This window comes from Aspergillus lentulus, assembly GCF_001445615.1.
Source record: "Aspergillus lentulus DNA, contig: Alt12, strain: IFM 54703, whole genome shotgun sequence".
NCBI classification, from domain to species: domain Eukaryota; kingdom Fungi; phylum Ascomycota; class Eurotiomycetes; order Eurotiales; family Aspergillaceae; genus Aspergillus; species Aspergillus lentulus.
Genome location: NW_028322115.1, coordinates 2,756,013 through 2,773,104, shown reverse-complemented (window position 1 = coordinate 2,773,104; position 17,092 = coordinate 2,756,013). Strand labels below are relative to the sequence as shown.

The 17,092-nt window shown below is 53.2% G+C and overlaps 5 protein-coding genes across 5 annotated transcripts; 2 read left to right on the top strand and 3 right to left on the bottom strand.

The window, feature by feature from the left end:
- Window positions 1–146: 146 nt before the first annotated feature.
- On the top strand, window positions 147–1,109 carry ALT_6830 (NmrA-like family protein; the record flags this gene model as incomplete). The annotated part of the gene is made up of 2 exons (XM_033560957.2): window positions 147–398; window positions 444–1,109. The coding sequence occupies 2 exons, from the start codon at window positions 147–149 to the stop codon at window positions 1,107–1,109; spliced, it is 918 nt and encodes a 305-aa protein (XP_033416848.2).
- Window positions 1,110–1,363: 254 nt separating this feature from the next.
- On the top strand, window positions 1,364–2,309 carry ALT_6829 (putative RTA1 domain protein; the record flags this gene model as incomplete). The annotated part of the gene is made up of 2 exons (XM_089600138.1): window positions 1,364–1,643; window positions 1,699–2,309. 2 exons carry the CDS (start codon window positions 1,364–1,366, stop codon window positions 2,307–2,309), a joined length of 891 nt encoding a protein of 296 aa, XP_089455600.1.
- A 1,383-nt stretch (window positions 2,310–3,692) lies between these two features.
- Window positions 3,693–6,431, bottom strand: ALT_6828 (uncharacterized protein; the record flags this gene model as incomplete). Its single annotated transcript, XM_033560959.2, has 4 exons — window positions 3,693–3,706; window positions 3,853–4,426; window positions 5,580–6,083; window positions 6,150–6,431. 4 exons carry the CDS (start codon window positions 6,429–6,431, stop codon window positions 3,693–3,695), a joined length of 1,374 nt encoding a protein of 457 aa, XP_033416850.2.
- Window positions 6,432–7,695: 1,264 nt separating this feature from the next.
- On the bottom strand, window positions 7,696–11,838 carry ALT_6827 (putative bZIP transcription factor; the record flags this gene model as incomplete). Its single annotated transcript, XM_089600137.1, has 7 exons — window positions 7,696–8,506; window positions 8,561–9,047; window positions 9,097–9,683; window positions 10,482–10,672; window positions 10,866–11,040; window positions 11,100–11,551; window positions 11,617–11,838. 7 exons carry the CDS (start codon window positions 11,836–11,838, stop codon window positions 7,696–7,698), a joined length of 2,925 nt encoding a protein of 974 aa, XP_089455599.1.
- Window positions 11,839–12,745: 907 nt separating this feature from the next.
- On the bottom strand, window positions 12,746–16,567 carry ALT_6826 (non-ribosomal peptide synthetase; the record flags this gene model as incomplete). Its single annotated transcript, XM_033560964.2, has 1 exon — window positions 12,746–16,567. The coding sequence occupies one exon, from the start codon at window positions 16,565–16,567 to the stop codon at window positions 12,746–12,748; it is 3,822 nt and encodes a 1,273-aa protein (XP_033416855.2).
- Between the last annotated feature and the right edge of the window lie 525 nt (window positions 16,568–17,092).

Sequence of the window (17,092 nt, the reverse complement as noted above, 5' to 3'; positions counted from 1 at the left end):
CTGGCTGATTCATCATCGGCATTTGGGTTTGCGGAGGGTCTTACATCAGAATGACAACTCGGTGATAAGCACCTTAAATACCGGCCACATCGTGCTAACCGGTGAAACTCCACCAGTCAGAGTCAACACAACATTAAACATAAGAAATGAAGTCTATCCTGGTCACCGGCGCAACAGGCAAACAGGGTGGCGCCCTCATCAACGCCCTCCTAGCCGAAGACGCCGATATCGAGATCCTGGCCGTCACCCGGAATCCGCAATCCAACTCCGCCAAAAAAGTAGCCGACAAATCGCCCAAGATCAAACTCGTACAGGGCGACCTCGATGACCCAGCGGGAATCTTCGAAAATGCCCGCCAAGTATCTTCCGAGCCAATCTGGGGCGTCTTCAGCGTGCAGGTACTCACCCCAACCCTTTGAGAGACTATCAACTAATACCAGCAGATCCCCATGGGCAAAGGCCAAACCGTCGAAAAAGAAGAACGCCAAGGCAAGGCCCTAATCGACGAAGCTCTGACCCAAAAAGTCCAGCACTTCGTGTACACCTCCGTCGACCGCGGCGGGGACGCATCCACCGACAACGCGACCAACATCCCGCACTTTATCAGCAAGCACCGCATCGAACATCACCTGTTTGAGCGGACGCAGAACGCAAGCATGTCCTGGACAGTGCTGAGGCCAGTCTTCTTCTTTGACAACATCACCCCGGACTTTTTCGGGCGGTTCGTCGTCACGGCGTGGGACGCGTACCTTCAGGGAAAGCCGCTGCAGTGTATCGCTGTCAGCGACATCGGGTATTTCGCTGCGCAGGCGTTTCTGAACCCGAATGAGTACCGGAATCGGTGCCTGTCGTTGGCGGGGGATATGCTTACGTATGAGCATATGCAGCAGACGATGAAGCGGAAGACGGGGCGGGAGGCGCCGACGACGTTTCGGCTGGTGTGCTATGCTGTGATGTGGATGGTGAAGGAGATGAGGATTATGTTTGACTGGTTCTATGCGCATGGCTACCGGGCTGATATTCCAAGGTTGAGGGAGGTGCATCCCGGCTTGAAGGATTTTGAGAAGTGGTTGGAGGAGGATAGTCAGTTTGTTAAGAGTAATTCTTAGTTCCTAGTACCTAGTTACTCTGTGTTATTACTTTGTAGTCTCTAACTGATAATGATAATATGTGGGTGTGCTGTTGAATGCCATGACTCGCTGTCCCCTCGGTATTAGGCTGACGCCTTAAAAGGACGTACTAACTACAGGGTGTGCTCTACTTATGTACACTTGACTTCCCACGAATCCAGTCCGTACCCGTCGCGATAAATTGACATATCACTGTACATACCATCTAAATCCTCATCTACTACAATAGAAACATGGAGAAAACCGCCGACTGTCTCCCCTACAACCCCAACATCCCCACCCCCTTCGGCTACCGTCCCTCCCTCGCTGCTGGTATCGTCTTCACGATCCTCTTCCTCGGGCTTACAATCGGTCACGTATGGCAATCCTTCCGGCATCGAAACATCTGGCTCGGACTAGCCTTCTCCCTGGGTGCATTCGGCGAGTTTACCGGCTGGCTGGGACGTACAGTAGGTTATCGCTGCCCGTACTCCGTCAAGCTGCTCGAGATGCAGCTGGCCGCACTAATCATAGGTACCTCCCTTGTCTCCCCTTGTCTCCACTTTCCCTTTCACTGGCTTCAAGTTAGCTAACGGTGACGATATGGTAGCCCCCGCCTTCACAACAGCCGGCATCTACGGCGTCCTCAGCCTACTCATCCCCCTCATCGGACACGACAAATCCCCCCTGCGCCCGAAATCATACCTCATAATCTTCATGACAGTCGACTTCCTCAGTCTCCTCCTCCAAGCCGTGGGCGGCGGCCTCGCCGGCGCAGCCTTCAGCCAGAATACCTCCCCCTGGCCGGGAACCTATACCATGGTCGCCGGGATCCTCTGGCAGCTGCTCTCGACGTGTGTGTTTGCGACGCTCCTCGAGTACGTGATCTACCGCGGGTTGGGGCCGATATCCCGGAGTCCGGCGCTAAGGCGGATCGCGCTGGGGTTGATGGTTGCGGTTACGTGTATGGTTGCAAGGGGCGTGTATCGGAGCATGGAGCTGGTGAATGGGTGGCGGGGGTATCTGTTTACGCATGAGGTGTATGCGATTGTTCTGGATGCGGGGATGATGTTTGTGGGGAGTTTGGTGCTGTGGGTTTGGAATCCGGCGGTTTTGATATTGGAGGCGAGGGAGCATGCAGGTGCGAGACGGATGCAAGGTGGGTTGGAGTTGAGGGCTGAGCAGGGGGGGAAGAAGTGAGCTTGTTGATATGTGTATATCCCATGGGGATTGGTAATATTGGGTGGTCGCGTGCCCAGCCATGAGATAATACCAAGGATTATTCTAAGGTCTTCTTCTGGTTTACATGACAGTGAGGGATCTTATACATAGCAGGAAACAGTTTTAAGGCAACTGCACAGACTGAGTGAAATGTCGTCTCTTTAGCCAGGCTCGAATCTATGGCCATTGTCAGCAAACTCGCTGTGACCCGAGTCTGTCACTCCGGGGAGATGAACAACGTTTAAAGAAAAGCAGCTGCAGCCTGGTCGTTATGGCATATGGCCTGTAATTTGCATGTGGGGATAAGTCTGATTGGGAGATCTCTGCTTTCGCCAGATTGCAAAGATTGCCCCATCGGCATTATCGAGACGCCAGGCCAAACTGTTCAGTTCACGGGTCATAACGCCCGGAGGCTATAGCCTATGGGAGTTCCAGGCCACATCCAATGGGATCACAGTGACTACATTGAGTTTTTGATCCACAGGTGTATAATGCCAATGCTGCGCCCAGGCTTACTATTAACAGCTTCATTGGACTCATGAGAAGAAGATGGGTTAGTATAAGATCGCAATGATAGGACACCACGACACGCAGTGAGGTGACCTCAACGGGGTGATAAAGGAGGAAAAGAAGCAATTATTTCGTCCTAGTTGAGCTATATGAAGTGATCAGGCACATACTAAGCTTACCTAGGGCAGAACACAGGCAGGCTGCAGGCAGTTAGCAGTGCGGCCGTCCCAGGACTCGGTGTAGCAATGAGGGTCTAATTTCTGACAATCTATTATTCTAACGTAGTATTCATATCAAACAGCATGAACCCTCTGTTGGCGGTGTTGAACCATGGTAGAATCGTGCGATCTGATGGTCATTCCAGAATTCGTAATGATATATTTCCTCACTACCCGATCTTTTACTGAGAACGGCGAGTAGCAGTAAGAATGGTTGACACTTAGCTAGTTACTTGTTTGACTAATGTAATGTTTTGTCATCTCAATCCATGGTATAATATAATGTAATCAGAAAGCATGCAGGCAACTCTATATACTGCAGAAAATGACCCTTTTTAGGACCTCTAAGTTCTAACTATACCTCACCAGAGAGCTCAATATAGAAAAGTGCGAGTCAGATAGATAATATGACTAAGAAGACATTGACTATGGAAACATGTCAAATATACCCTATAAAATCTGGAACTTTTATGGTGGTTCAGCAGTAAAGTAGAGCAGAGTCATTTAATTGCAACTCCATCTCCACCCTTGCCCAACCGTTGGTGGTACACATGTACATTGCCCAATGCTATGACTACTAGCGCCTTGACAGCAGCGCCAATCAAACATGCAAAAAGGGCAGTCATGATAGGTATTACACGCTATCACCTTGTCAGAAGATTCAGTCAAAAATATAGAACTAATCAAGTGATAAAGAAAGAAAAAGAAAAGAAAAGAAAAAAAGAGGGAAAGAAGAAAAAGAGGTGGAAGGTAGCAGTAGTGGGCAAGGAAAACTTGGAGCAAGTTACACTTACTTTTACCTAAGGTTTCCTCATTCTTGCAGATCTCATCAGGGGACTTCCACTGCAAGGGCTCGGAAATTTCTAGAATAACAGGATCGCACGCTGACTGTGGGAGCATCATTAAGGGCTGAGATTCGCTGTCCGGTACCACCAGGCACAGGTCATCCCAGAACACAGTGACCTTGGAGAACGGGGTGTCGGACTCTACAGCCTGGGCGAATGAGACCTCTTTTGCATTCCAATTGGCTGGGCTAACTCCGATCTCCCTGCCATTTCTGTACCACCAGTGACCCGCACCCGAAGGATGCGTATTGGAGATAAAGTAGCGCCCATTCTGGTTCTTCTGGATTGCCCACTGAGTTGGATCTTTATCTTTCACTGCGTACAGCCGGCCATCCCGATGTATCACTGCAAGTGACTTTTCACCACCTGTGGTATTCCGGGGAACATGCATTGTTGCAAAGAAGACATCCTTGCAACCTGGACTGTCTTTTTTAGCTTTAGCCTCGCCTTTGGCACCAAACAGGATCTGATTATTGGTATTGGTAGCGAGACCTGGCTGGAGCAGGATAATTGCTGCGACACACTGACAGAGTCTCCAAATAGACACCATTGTAGGAAGCTGTAATCTCCTGAATAGAGTGCAAGAGACAAGAAACGGAAAATTAAAATCAGTGTAAGGAACGGCAGTCTGAGGAAGCAGGGCTCCAGAAGCAATATTTATAGTTGACTGTAAGCCAGATTGATGTAGCTAGGTGTCTTGGGAATGGTAGTCGATGACCTCATGTATGGGCACTATTCTACCGGAAAGCACTGGTATGACTTCAAGACCGACGTTTGCCACCTCAGTACCATCATAGAATTGATTCTAGATCTATAATTTTCTTATATGACATGCTGATGGCTGTTTGCGTATCAATTGTAGCATTCATACGTTTTCAGTGATCAATCGTACAGACAGCCTCTCCGACGACACCGAGTACACTATTTGGGATGAAGGCTCCATGGACAGATTGAGTTGAGTCTGGTGCTGGCGTGCCTGGGTCTGGAGCTGTTACTGATGGGACTGGAGTGACCGAGGATGTGTAAGACGTGGGCCGTTTACAGTTCCTCCCGTTCGGTAGCCGCCGCAGTGGGGTAGAACCACCAGCTGTGGGCAGCACTGAGGGCAACCAGGGTTAGACAATCCACCATACGGATGCTTGGATGTAGTTGGCTTTCCGAGCCTTACCGATGGACTCCCGTGGCTGGAATTCCTGGCAAGCAGCAAGCCCCCTTTGTAGTTTGGCAAGCCGTGTTTGCAACTCCTCTCTCTCTCTCTCTCTCTCTCTCTCTTTCGCACCTGGGCCGACTTGGCAGCGAGAGTCTGTGAAATATCGTTGGCCAAGCAAGATCCCGCAGCCAAATCTACGAGCGTTATCTGTAAAGATCCTGAGCGCAACCTGCCTTTGACTTTGCCGATATCTACCAGGTATGAGCTTGATATCTACAACCCCCAGGCAATGGGTTCTTGGAACAAGAGTGGGTGGAGATGGCAGGATAGCTAGTGGGCAGACAGGGGCTCATCTTGACTCGAGATGCAAGACTGGTGACTGGACTACGGCGACGGACCAAGTGCAGGTGAAGCAGCGTCACACTGAATATATTTGCTGTATTTGCCGACCGTCTTGGTGGCGGTATCTCATTCATCCATGACGATGCCAGTCGTGAGCTGGGAATCCCTTGAGAGGAAATAATACCAGCAATGCCTCCAACCTGTTAAGCCTCTTGGTATGATCCTTCTGATCTATAGGATATTGATCACGAGCGCCGTGCGCCAGCTCAACTAGCGAGCCAACCGCATCGCAAATGCCGCGCCCAGTTGTGGGCGAGACCTTGACAAAGAGACAGTCCCGCTGGGTTGCAAACGCCTCAGCTTCTGCGTGCGACACGGCGGGTTCACCTTCACCTTCACCCATGGCGGCGATCATTGTCGCAGAAAAGGGGAGGGCCCCGTCTTCTTCGCAGCGGCTGCGCCACCTCTCGCACGAGGCGACCATTTCGTCCCATGATTCCCTTGATGAAGCGTCGTACGTGAAGATGAGGCAGAGATGTTGCAGGAGGCAGAGGTAAGCTGTGCCACCCCACCACAGGTCTCTGGGTGACGTGAAGCTGATATTGTAGAGGTAACCGTCGCAAAAGTAATCTGTGGTGTAGTCATCCGTAGGGTCGTATTCCCCGTAACCCTTCTCTCTCAGGAGTAGCTAATGAACCGCACGGGGTGAGCTCAGCCGGGGGGTACTCGGGAGCATGATACGCTGGGTACGTACCCTGTAAAGACCCATGGAGTCGGCGGTGCCTTTGGCGTTCGCAACAATAATGCACATAGATGTGGAACCAGGCTCGCGGGGTAGGTTGGTGGATGACTGCCTCACGGGTAGGTTGGTGGGTGACTGTCTCACATCGCTGATATGGATGGCGCGAGGGGATGGATCAACGGTTTCGCTCTCTGCAGCCGTGGCCGGCGCTGATGGCGCGGGCTCGCTGCCACGGATGCTACGGCTGCCCCTACTACGGAGCTTGCGGAAGATGACTCTGGCGTGAGACAGCATGGGTGACGGATGGGTGAGGTGGGCGAGGTGAGTGGATACGGGCAATGCTTGGAATATACCTGGAACCGAGGCACTCCCGGCCGTGACTTGTGCGGAAACAGCCTTGGCCGTGTTTTCGAAAAGCAAAAAAAGATTGTCAGAATTGCCTGACCGAGATGCTCTGTGACAGTCACTGGTTGAAGGAGTCGGACAACGCCTTGGAGGTTACAGGGACCAGGTTCCTGTGTCCCCCGCATCTTACTGCACGGAGGCCCGGACGGCCCGACAGACCCTGGAAGCCTATAGTATGGAGTATGAAGGAGCTAGTTTGGGCACTTTCCTTTCCTCTTTCAGTCATTGCCGCTTTAAAGGAATGAGCTAGGTGAGTTAGGTGATTCACTCGTGCCTTTAAGGTGATAGGTAGGGTTCCAGGTAAAGGGTTTCTTTATTAACAAATGTACATTGGAAAGGCTGATTTTTATGACCCACACAGAGATTTGCTCTATGTATAGGACCTAGCAGGTGTAGATCCTATAGTGGCTTTTTGTGGTTTAAGTATATTAATGTATAGAATCTCTCCCCTACCGAAGTGTTAGTGATGAAGTATCGGCCAGAACATTGCATGAATTGCCCATTGTGTGGAGCTTCAAGCTTGTAAGACAGTCCTAAAACAGGAACGAAGCTAAGGATGCAGAAGAGCTGTACAGTCGAAGGTTATATCATTCAACATTACTTGCCATTAGAGAGGCTAAACGAGATGACTTGCATTCGGTGTATCGGTAAGAAGGATTATTCTAAAGATCTTATTCTGGTTTAGAGTGAGGAACTTCTGTATTGCAGAAAACTAGTTCATTGTCAACTGCACAATTAGAGTATAAGATCTTCTCTCCAGCTAGTCTCGAACTATGGCCATGGTTAGCAAACTCGCTGGGGGCCCGAGTCAGTCACTCCCTCAAGAAAAAGAACATTTAAAGAAAGCAGTTGCAGCTTGGTAGTTATAGAACGCGACCTGTGGGGGAAAGGTCGCGTGTTAATTGTTAGCGGGGATATATTCCGTTTCGGACATCTTTGCTTTCGCCGGACTTGCAGAGATTTCCCCATCTTAGCTCATGAGCCACAATCTGTAGACGCCATAGCCTATAGGGGTGTCAGACAACATCCAATAGCCGTCCTGCAAGTCAATTCCCTAATAGGAATAACACGACGCTAAGAGATCAGGATTCAAATGCCGGTCCGGGCTCTTATACTAAGGCATTAAGTAATCATTACTCAGCTCGTTACATCTTTAGGGCATTATTAGTCTAGAGGGCTCATCGTCTGTATAACTCCAGGCCATTCCCTCTGCTGACTGCACTGCCAATTTCTCCCACAGTCGTTGACATCCCTCCGAGCATGCGACTTCCACCCAGGCGAATGTTTCTAAAATCCCAACAAAAAGTGGGTACGACGTGACACTTAACCCCCGACATAGGGTTTCCACATGTTCGACTAGCCGAGGGTGTTCTGGCATCTCTTCTGCCGCGATGGCCGCCACGGTGGCACACCACAGAAGCAACGGACTGCACTCGACCTGAGTCATTTGGTCGAGTTTGCTGGCGAGCAGCGGGAGTATCATGGCTCGGATCAAGGCCGAGCGCGGAAGTGGAAAGGTAACGTGTGTTGCGTATAGGTTCGCAGCCAGTCGGCAGGTGAGGTACAGCCCATGGGAGACGGAAAAGTCATCCGGGGACAGGTCGCACATATCAAGCACGGATTCAACTGGGTCCTGCTCGTCGGGTAGGCTGAAGATGGCGTGGTGGACTTGGTTGCGGACGTCGGCGAAACTGTCGCAGTCTGATGGATCGAGGTGGCGATTGTAGTACCATTGGACCAGGGTGGAGTATTCGCTGAGGTGGAGGAAGACGTCCACGATGGGGCCTTGTACCGGTGGGCAGACGGATAACAAATACTTGAACCCGACATTCTTCGTCGTGGATGAGTCGTCTGGAAGGGGAAAGACGCGCAGAGGAGACGGCAGGTTGATCTCGTTGCCTTCCACATCGACCCGGGGGAAAAGCGGTTTGGTCAGAGCGTGGGCCGCTTTCATTAGGTCCGCACTGGATGAATTAGCGGACAAACTTTGGCCTCTGAAGGGGTGTAGACTGCCCTACATTGTGATCAACCAGCCCAGTGCGAATAGCTTGATGGTCTGGATCCCGCCCAGCTGGCGCAGCAGATCACAAATGACATTCCAGTGCATGGAATGATAGTCCCGGCTGCCATAGAACGACAGTGACTGCATGTTCACAAACGGGGGCGTGAACGGGCTTGGGTCACGACTGAGGTCTCGTCTCGTGGTCTCGTTGACGGCCAGATGCAAGATGGCCAGGATGACTCCGTCTCGCCATTCTTCATTGGTATAGTCGGCCACATGGTCGCGCAGCAGCCGCAGAAGCCGGCCCTTGTAGTATAGCTGATCCCGCGTGTCCAGCACCGGATTAGAGCCGTAGCTGATGCGCAGGACGTCTCGATGGCACGAGGCGGCCCATAGGGTCGTATAGATCAAGATATTGTTTTCCCAGTTCGGAGCCAGCCGCGATTGGTAGCATCTCCCGGCGTAATCGGCACGGCGGAAGTTGGGCCAGAGGTTCATGAACGCTAGCATGTTAGTCTATCGCAGGATCGTGCAGAGAGAGAGTGGACCAACCATGATGAAGAAGGTCGTCTACGCTTGGTCCAACGTTGGCATCCACCGGAGAAAAGGGGTCTACCCTGCTAGAGACAATGCTCAGGGACAGGGGCGGGAAGGTGCTTCCTTGCGCCGGGTTGGACACACGTACTCCTCCACATGTGCCGCAGATGCGGAAAAGAGTCCCGTCGCTAATTGAGTTTTGCGTCTGAGTTTGACTTTGAGGTACTGTTACGCTAGTTCGGGTCCCTGTAGTCTGATGTTCGAAAGATCCGTGGGCCTGGGCCTGGACCTGATCCCTGACCGTTCGACAGGAACACCCTTGGTGCGCTAACTGTCTGTCCTGCGTCTGACGTTCAGCAATCAATTGCTCTCGCTTGGCCTCCTCCTCCTGTCGGTATGTACTCCGTTTCTCTGAGATGCGGCGGCGGATCAGGGCTGACCGTGTGTTGCGGGATTTAGCGTCACCTCCTCGGCCCAGCGAGGGGCCGTCCACAAAGAGGATGGGCTGAGGCTTGCCACCTCGTGGGGTCATGGCCAGCAATCCACACAATTTACCACGGCCGATCTCTGACAAGGAGGGGTCCACGGTCGATCGGATCCTTCTGACCATCAGAGCAGCAAGCTGACGTGGGACTGGGAGTATTTTCCCGCACGTGGCTAGCGTGACTAGCGTGCGGATATCTGCACGACTTTGTTGGTCTCGAATCTCGATGGCAATTGGGTGGATGGATTTGACGGCTTATAGAGGAGCTAAAAGTAGTCCAATTAGAGGAGCGAAACACATTTCCAAACCGGGTATGGTATGTCATAGAAAGGAGGTGCTCTATATTCGACAATATCCCACATAGAGCACTAAACTAGAACTAGACTCGGATCAATTGTATTTGTGACAGTAACCCAGACAGCGGCTTCCTTAATGAGTTAAACAGTGCAGTTGTAAAACTTGTAGCATCCCAGCTGAGCCCCCGAAAGGTTGAGGAATGAGTATTCCCGCCTTTCACCCTCAGAAGGCCATAAGGCACCATATCTGGGAATAGTTTCAGGACGGAAAGACTCAGTAACAGTGGGCGATAGGTAGAACAGAAAGAGGTTAGATCCATGTATAATGATAAATCAAATCATTGAATAACCTCCTCCAAAGTTACGGTCCAGTATCCACTTCAACTCATCATGATTAGGTCCAAAAGAATTTCACTTTGAAAAACTCCTCATGCAACTTCGTCAGCTAAGAAAACTCTGCCCTTCCCAAGCAACCTCTTCCGCGAGCTCATTCTTCCTCCTGAAGAACTCTTCCCGAATTGCATTCTCCTTCTCTACCCCTTGTCACACTCCTGCCCCGCATGCATATCACTTTCGCTGATCCCAACTGTGTCCCAGTCGAGATCGAGCTTTCCTCGTACTCTTCCTCATGCTCGTCTTTTGTCTCCTGCTTCTCCTGCTTCTCCTGCTTATAACCTGTGATTTTCCCTTCTTCATCACGGATCGGTACAAGTGTCTCTTGACGGATGACATTTCCATTCTCATCAATAATATCCCTTGTAATGCTGTCAGGGTCTGTGCGTTCAAGCTTGAGATGCACAGGAATGAGAGGCTTCATTTAGTTCTTCGTTAGTATCATGAGGAGGAAAACTTCGGGTTCAGCACCCATATCTTTCTGAGCCTCTGGAACGACCGAACCCTGAAATCTACTCCGCTGGAACACACGACCAGGCCCTGATCGTGCTGCACCTGGTCTCAGCAATGCCGGCCATTAGGACAGAGAATGGGTTTGTAAGTATAGTTACCTCCTTTGCCTGGTACGTCGACCAACCCTCATTCTGGAGCTTTGCAAGCGACCCCCCGCCGCCCCCAACCTTACCAAACCCAGTCGCTGCAAGGTTGAGCGCCAAGCTGATATTCTGGCTACTGCCGCTGCTGTGCCCTACTTGAAGAGAAACTAGATTCAGATTAATCAATTGACTACTTGTGCCAAAAAGCAAAACTCCATTAATGCAATATTCATCATGAATCATAATCACGGATCCCCCGACAACGCCCCCAATCTAGCCATCACCGTCCGCGAAGGCGACTCCCCCTTTTCGTCAAATAACAGCACCAGCATCTGCATCATAATCGAGCTCCTGAGACCTTGCACCTCCTTCCGCGACGACGACGACGACGACGAAGACATTCCACTGGAACAACTCGACGGCGAGCCCCCCTCACCCGTTTCTTCCTGCTGCACCATATCCGCCATCAACCGTAGCACATCCTGCCACCGCCGCCGCAACGTCTCCAGCTCTTTGGTTAACCGCTCATTATCGACCTCGAGCTTGAGATTCGCATTCTTCGTCTCGGCTAGCAACCGACTCAGCGCGTCATTCTCCGCCCGCAGCTCCTCCATCTTCTTCCGGAGTTGGATGCGCTCCTGTTCGCGCCGCTCGCGGAATCGGCGCTGCGCTTCGCGGTTCTGGGATTGGCGGCGGTTGGGCTGTCCATTAGCTTTTAGCATCACATCACTCTTGCCTGTATCGCAGAGGGAAAGGTAGAAAGTACATTAGAAGTAGCATTCACGTCCGGATACCCGCCGAGCTCGACGGGCGAATCCTGGTAGGCGGCTGTTGCTTGCGGCGAGAGCAGAAACAGCTCTTGGGGCGCGGGCATATGTACTGCTGGGAATTGCAGGGAGCTGCTCGTGGTCGGCGACATGGTGCAGTTGGAGTCGCTGTCCATGACTTCATCCCATTGTAGGGAGCGGGGGCGGAGATCGTAGGGCATGTCTTGTTGCGGACGGGGGGGCATCGATTGATGTGTGTACATATCCATTTTATTTTCACTGAGGAACTGAGAGAGCAATTTAATGGCCTCAAGGGCGAGAGCGCAGAGGGCGCAGTTCATATATAAGCTTGTGACACTGGCACTGGCACCACGGCGCCGGTCATGACATCGTGACTGATCGAATCAATAGGCTATTATATTAGGCCATACTATTTTAATTAACTAGCTCCGGCCATCTCCCGCCAGAGGCCATGCAATCTGCAGGCGATTGAGCAGACAAGTCGAGATAGTGTATTTTAGCTCCAGCCGAATCGGGAAAATGGTCTCTGGAACTTCCTCACAACAATTAAAACCGGGGACCCTTGAGCCTCGATATCCCTACCCGATCGCATCTCTTCCGACAATGACAGATACTACGGGCTTGGCAATGCCTCTATACCCGACCTGGCAGTGTCTAGTTCCTTTGTGATTGGTGCAATGTCAGCCCAGCAGATCTAGTCTGTTGGGACCAGGAGATGTTTGTTGCCCTGCCCGTTTTCCCGTGTTTCACCGGCCTCGCTTGTCCAACCCCATTGCAGCATAGCTAGTGTCTTTATTCTGGGAGGTGCAATTTTACTCTGCATTGGCTGTTGGGCTCAATCAATCTATTTCGTTATCTGATCCATTATTTCCATCAATCAGCGCCGCTGCTGATAACATTAAATGCAGTCCTTCACCCTCGTGGGCCCCGCGCACATGGAAGGACTGACTGCCATGTGCGGATTCTAATTATAGCGTAATGCGCTTATTGTGTGCATGCTTACCTATAACAAGCTACCTGCTATCATATTCTCCTTATCTGTCAGGATGGTCGTAATACAGAGTCAATTAGTCTATAAGCTAGTATAGGAGCTCTAAACCGGTATATCTAAATAGGCTCATCTCTTGGTTCAATCAGGACCTCATTCACCGCCACATGCGCCGGCTGTCGCAGCGCATACACAATCGAGTTGGCCACATCCTCGGGGTCCAGAATCTTTGCCCCCGACGGCTCGCCGTACTTTTTGATCGCCTCCGCGTCCGTCGACATCCCAAGCAGATCGGTGGCCGTGTTCCCCGGCTGGACGGCTGTCACACGCAGCCCCATTCCCGCTGTCTCCAACCGCAGCGACTGCAGCGTCGCCTCCACGAAGAACTTGCTGGCCGAGTATACGCCCAGCCCGGGGAAGACCTTGCGTCCGGCGTCGGAGGAGATGGCGACGATGTGGCCGCTGCCGCGGGCCAGCATGCCGGGCACCGTCGACGACAGGCAGTGCAGGAGACCCTTGCAGTTCACGTCGACTGTGCGCTCCCATTCATCTGTCTTGACGTTGGCCATCATCGTGAAGTACATGACACCCGCGCAGGACACCAGGATATCGACCGGACCCAGCTGCTCGTTTGCAGCCTGCACCAGTGCTTCCACCTGCGCACGGTCGGTGACGTCGGTGCGCTGGATGAGGATCTTGCTGCCTTGGTCGGATAGTCGCCGCTGCAGAGACTCAAGCGCATCCATGCGGCGAGCCGCCAGTGCAACATGGCACCCTTCGCGAACGAGGGCGGTGGCCACGGCGGCACCGATGCCGGATGACGCGCCAGTGATGACGGCCACACGGCCGTTCAAGGGACCCCGGATGGCGGCAAGAGGCTTACCCAACCGGGCAGGGGCCTTGGGAAGCCATCCACGAGCGAACCAATGGCGAGTATAGGTCTCCAACAATGCGCGATCGACCTTGGGCCGTTCTACCACAGAGCGGAATGGCCTGGTAGCCGCGTTGTCGAGCACGACGATTCCCCTCAGGAATTCCACTGTGGGCATACCACTTCGCAGAATGTCAACTGTAAATGCGCCGTCGCCTCCCTTGACCGATCCTTGTTTCTCGGTCCAAAGCGCAACCCACTCATCCCATCCGAGTCGTTTGGTCGGGTATCCCAATTCGGACAGAGCGTCAAACACCTGTCTTGTGTCTACCGGATCCGGGTCACCCAGGTGGAAAACCGTCTGGTCGGCCTGCGTCTGCGTGGCCAGGTGGACAATCGACTTGCTGACAAAGTCCACCGGAGTCATTTCGGCCCTCCAGCCGTCGACGTCGGGCGCATAGCCCAGTTTGATGGATTCGACGATCAATGCCGACAACAAATCCCAGGCATTGGCCGCCCCCGTGACGCTGTGACCGCTGATCGTGCCTGCACGGTGTATCTTGACGGGCAGTCCACGGCGACCGGCCTCCAGGACCAGCTGCTCGGCCACCCACTTGGTCTGTCCGTATCCGTCCAGCAGCTTCGTGGGAACGTCTTCAACGGGTAGCATGGCGTCCTCGGGCCATCCCTTTTCACCCGAGGGAGGCAAAACGCCATTGGTGGAAACATACTGTACTGTTGCGCCGCCCTTGCTGGCCAGACGTAGAATCTCTCTCGTTCCTCCGACATTGGGACCCCGCAGGGCTGCGTAGGGGTACACCAGGTTGACGGTAGCAGCGGCATGGACGATGACATCCACCCGAGCGGCCAGGTCGTCAAACGCCTCGGGGGACAGACCAAAGCGCGACCGAGACAAGTTACCAGGAAGGATCTCGACGCGTTCCATGATCGAGTCGCGCCAAAGACCCAGATCGAGCAGGTTGCGACGGATACGAGCCACACCGCCAGGTTGATCATCGTCGGCGGGTTCGTTAAAACGCACCAAGCAGATGATGTGCGCGGATGTGCTTTCCAGCAGATCGTGGAGGAGGAAAGCACCCAGGAATCCAGTCACACCGGTCAACAGCACCGTTTGTGCATCGGCCACCGATCGGATTTTCACATCACCAGAAGGCCTGATGTCCTCATCCAACGTTGCGTCTGCACGCAGAACAGCCGGCAGATCGGCCTGCACGGCAGCGGTGTGACCGTCTCGGACAGCCCGCACGGTCTCCAGGTGACCGGTCAGGGTAGAGTTCTCGGCCAAACGCGCGATGGGAACGCGGAAACCGAACTCTCGCGAGAATTTCGACGCAAGTTCCGCCAGGGAAAGGGAGTGGCCGCCAAGGTCGAAGAAATTGTCGGTTGGCTTCAGCAACGCCTTGGGAGTTCGCAGTGTTGTGGCCCAGATAGCGGCTACTTGGTCAATACCGATGGGATCCTTCTCCTTGGCCCCATTGCCATTCACCGGAGTGGGAGCGCGGGGAGGAGGCAGTCGTTTCAGGTCCACCTTGCCAGACACCTCGTGGGTCGGCAGCTCGTCCATTTCCACCCACAGGGCGGGGATCATGTAATGAGCCAGGTACGGCGCCAAAGTCTGCCGCGCCGCCGGGCTGTGACCGGAGGGGTTGATCTCGACGACCGGACGATCGGTCCTGTCCTGATCTCGGACAATGTACGCCACCAGCTGGCGATCCAAACCTTCGCCGTGCGCGATCACGGCACAATGACTGACCGCCAGGTGTTTGATGATCTCGTTTTCAACCTTACCAGGAACCACCGAATAGCCACGCAGCTTGATCATTGCACCTACACGACCGGTGATTTCCAGCAGCCCGGAAGGCAGAATGCGAGCACGGTCGCCGGTGCGGTACATGCGCGCAGCGGGTGTGGGGTCGAACGGATCCGCGGTGAAGGCTTTGGCAGTAGTGTCGGGGAGATTGATGTATCCGCGAGCAAGTAGGGGCCCTCCAACAAAGAGCTCTCCGCTCTCACCCTCGGGGACCGTCTTGCCATCTTCACCCAGAAGATAGGTGTGCTTCGGATCCAGAGGGGGGCCAACGGGACAATATGGGGCATTGTCATCGACCATTTCTCGAATATCGCCGCACGCAATCTCATGTGTTTCGCATGCGCTGTAGCAATTCAGTAGCCGGGTTGACGGCAGGGCCTTGATGGCCCGTCTAGCGAGATCGGTCGTGACCACCTCACCGTTCAACCACAATGTGCGTAGATGAGGCAACCGAGCACCGAGATCGGGGTGACGCGCGAGCACGGTGGCCAGCAACGTTGGCGTCATGAGAGTTTCGGTGATGCGTTTCGCCGCCAGGAGATCCACCAGCGCTGCGGGATCGTAGCTCACGTCGTCTGGAACCGCCACGACAGTGGCACCACGCAACAGAGGCCGCAGAATCTCCCAGATAAAGAACACATTGCAGGCCACCCGATCACCAGGCTGCAGATCCTGCACGCCGAATCGGAGATTATACGAAAGCACAGGCGCTCGATGTGGGTTGGCAATTCCCTTGGGTTTGCCTGTAGTTCCTGAGGAATATGACACAAAGGCGAGTCGATCGAGATCATCCTCGGCCGGCAGAGGAGTCGACGGTTCCTTGGTGTGTCCGTTGGCATGTGTCGCGGGCTCGTCCAGAGCGATCAACGGCACATCGGCTTTGACCTTATTTGCTTCGGCGCGGTGAGTCACCACGACTACTGGCTTCGCGTCTTCAAGGACGTCTGCCAGGAGATCAGGAGGATAAGCCAGCTCGAGAACAAGGAATGCTCCTCCTGCACGAAGAGCGGCCAGGCAGGCGATCACATAATGAGCGCTCCGAGGGAGAAGCACGCCAACTAGGCTGTCTCGTCCGACACCATAGCTTCGCAGACGCTGAGCCAGAGCATCCACTTCGTTATCTAGTTCGGCATAGGTGTATGTGGTAGAATCATCTTCTAGTGCGGGGGCATCGGGAGTCGCATGGACCTGCTTGGTGAACAGGGCCGAGAGGTCTTTTGTGGTATCGAGAATAGACATTGAGTGTATCAGCTTTCAATTCAGTCTGAGACCGTTGTCCTGACACTTTGAAGATCTCCGTTTCGAGGGGTTGAGGGGTATTTGTGGGACGGTGTGGAGGCGGTAACGTGGAGAAGAAGCAAGAAGAACGAGTGAATTGACACCGCGGTGTCGGCGGCAGAGAGTAAAAAGCAAAGAGAAATCTGGAAGCTGTTAGTGGACAATGTGAGAGGATAATCCGATGAGGCGTGGAGGGACGTGGGAGGAGTGAAACTTACTGGGTGGATTGGGGATGGAACAGAAGAGTGAGGCAAAATGGACAAATTTCTTTTTTGTTGAGGAAGAACAAGAAAAGTACCTTAGGTGCCTGACCTTATTGAATAATGAACAGGGAAGCTGGCCTCAGGAAGCTATGGGGAGAACCAATTAGAGCCGGATGGAAGTGGAAACCCTGAGAATATCCGTTGGATTTACTGGGAACTATCGACTCCCCACTAGACCCAATCAGCGGGGAAGCTGGAGACATCTGCCACATCTTATCGAGGT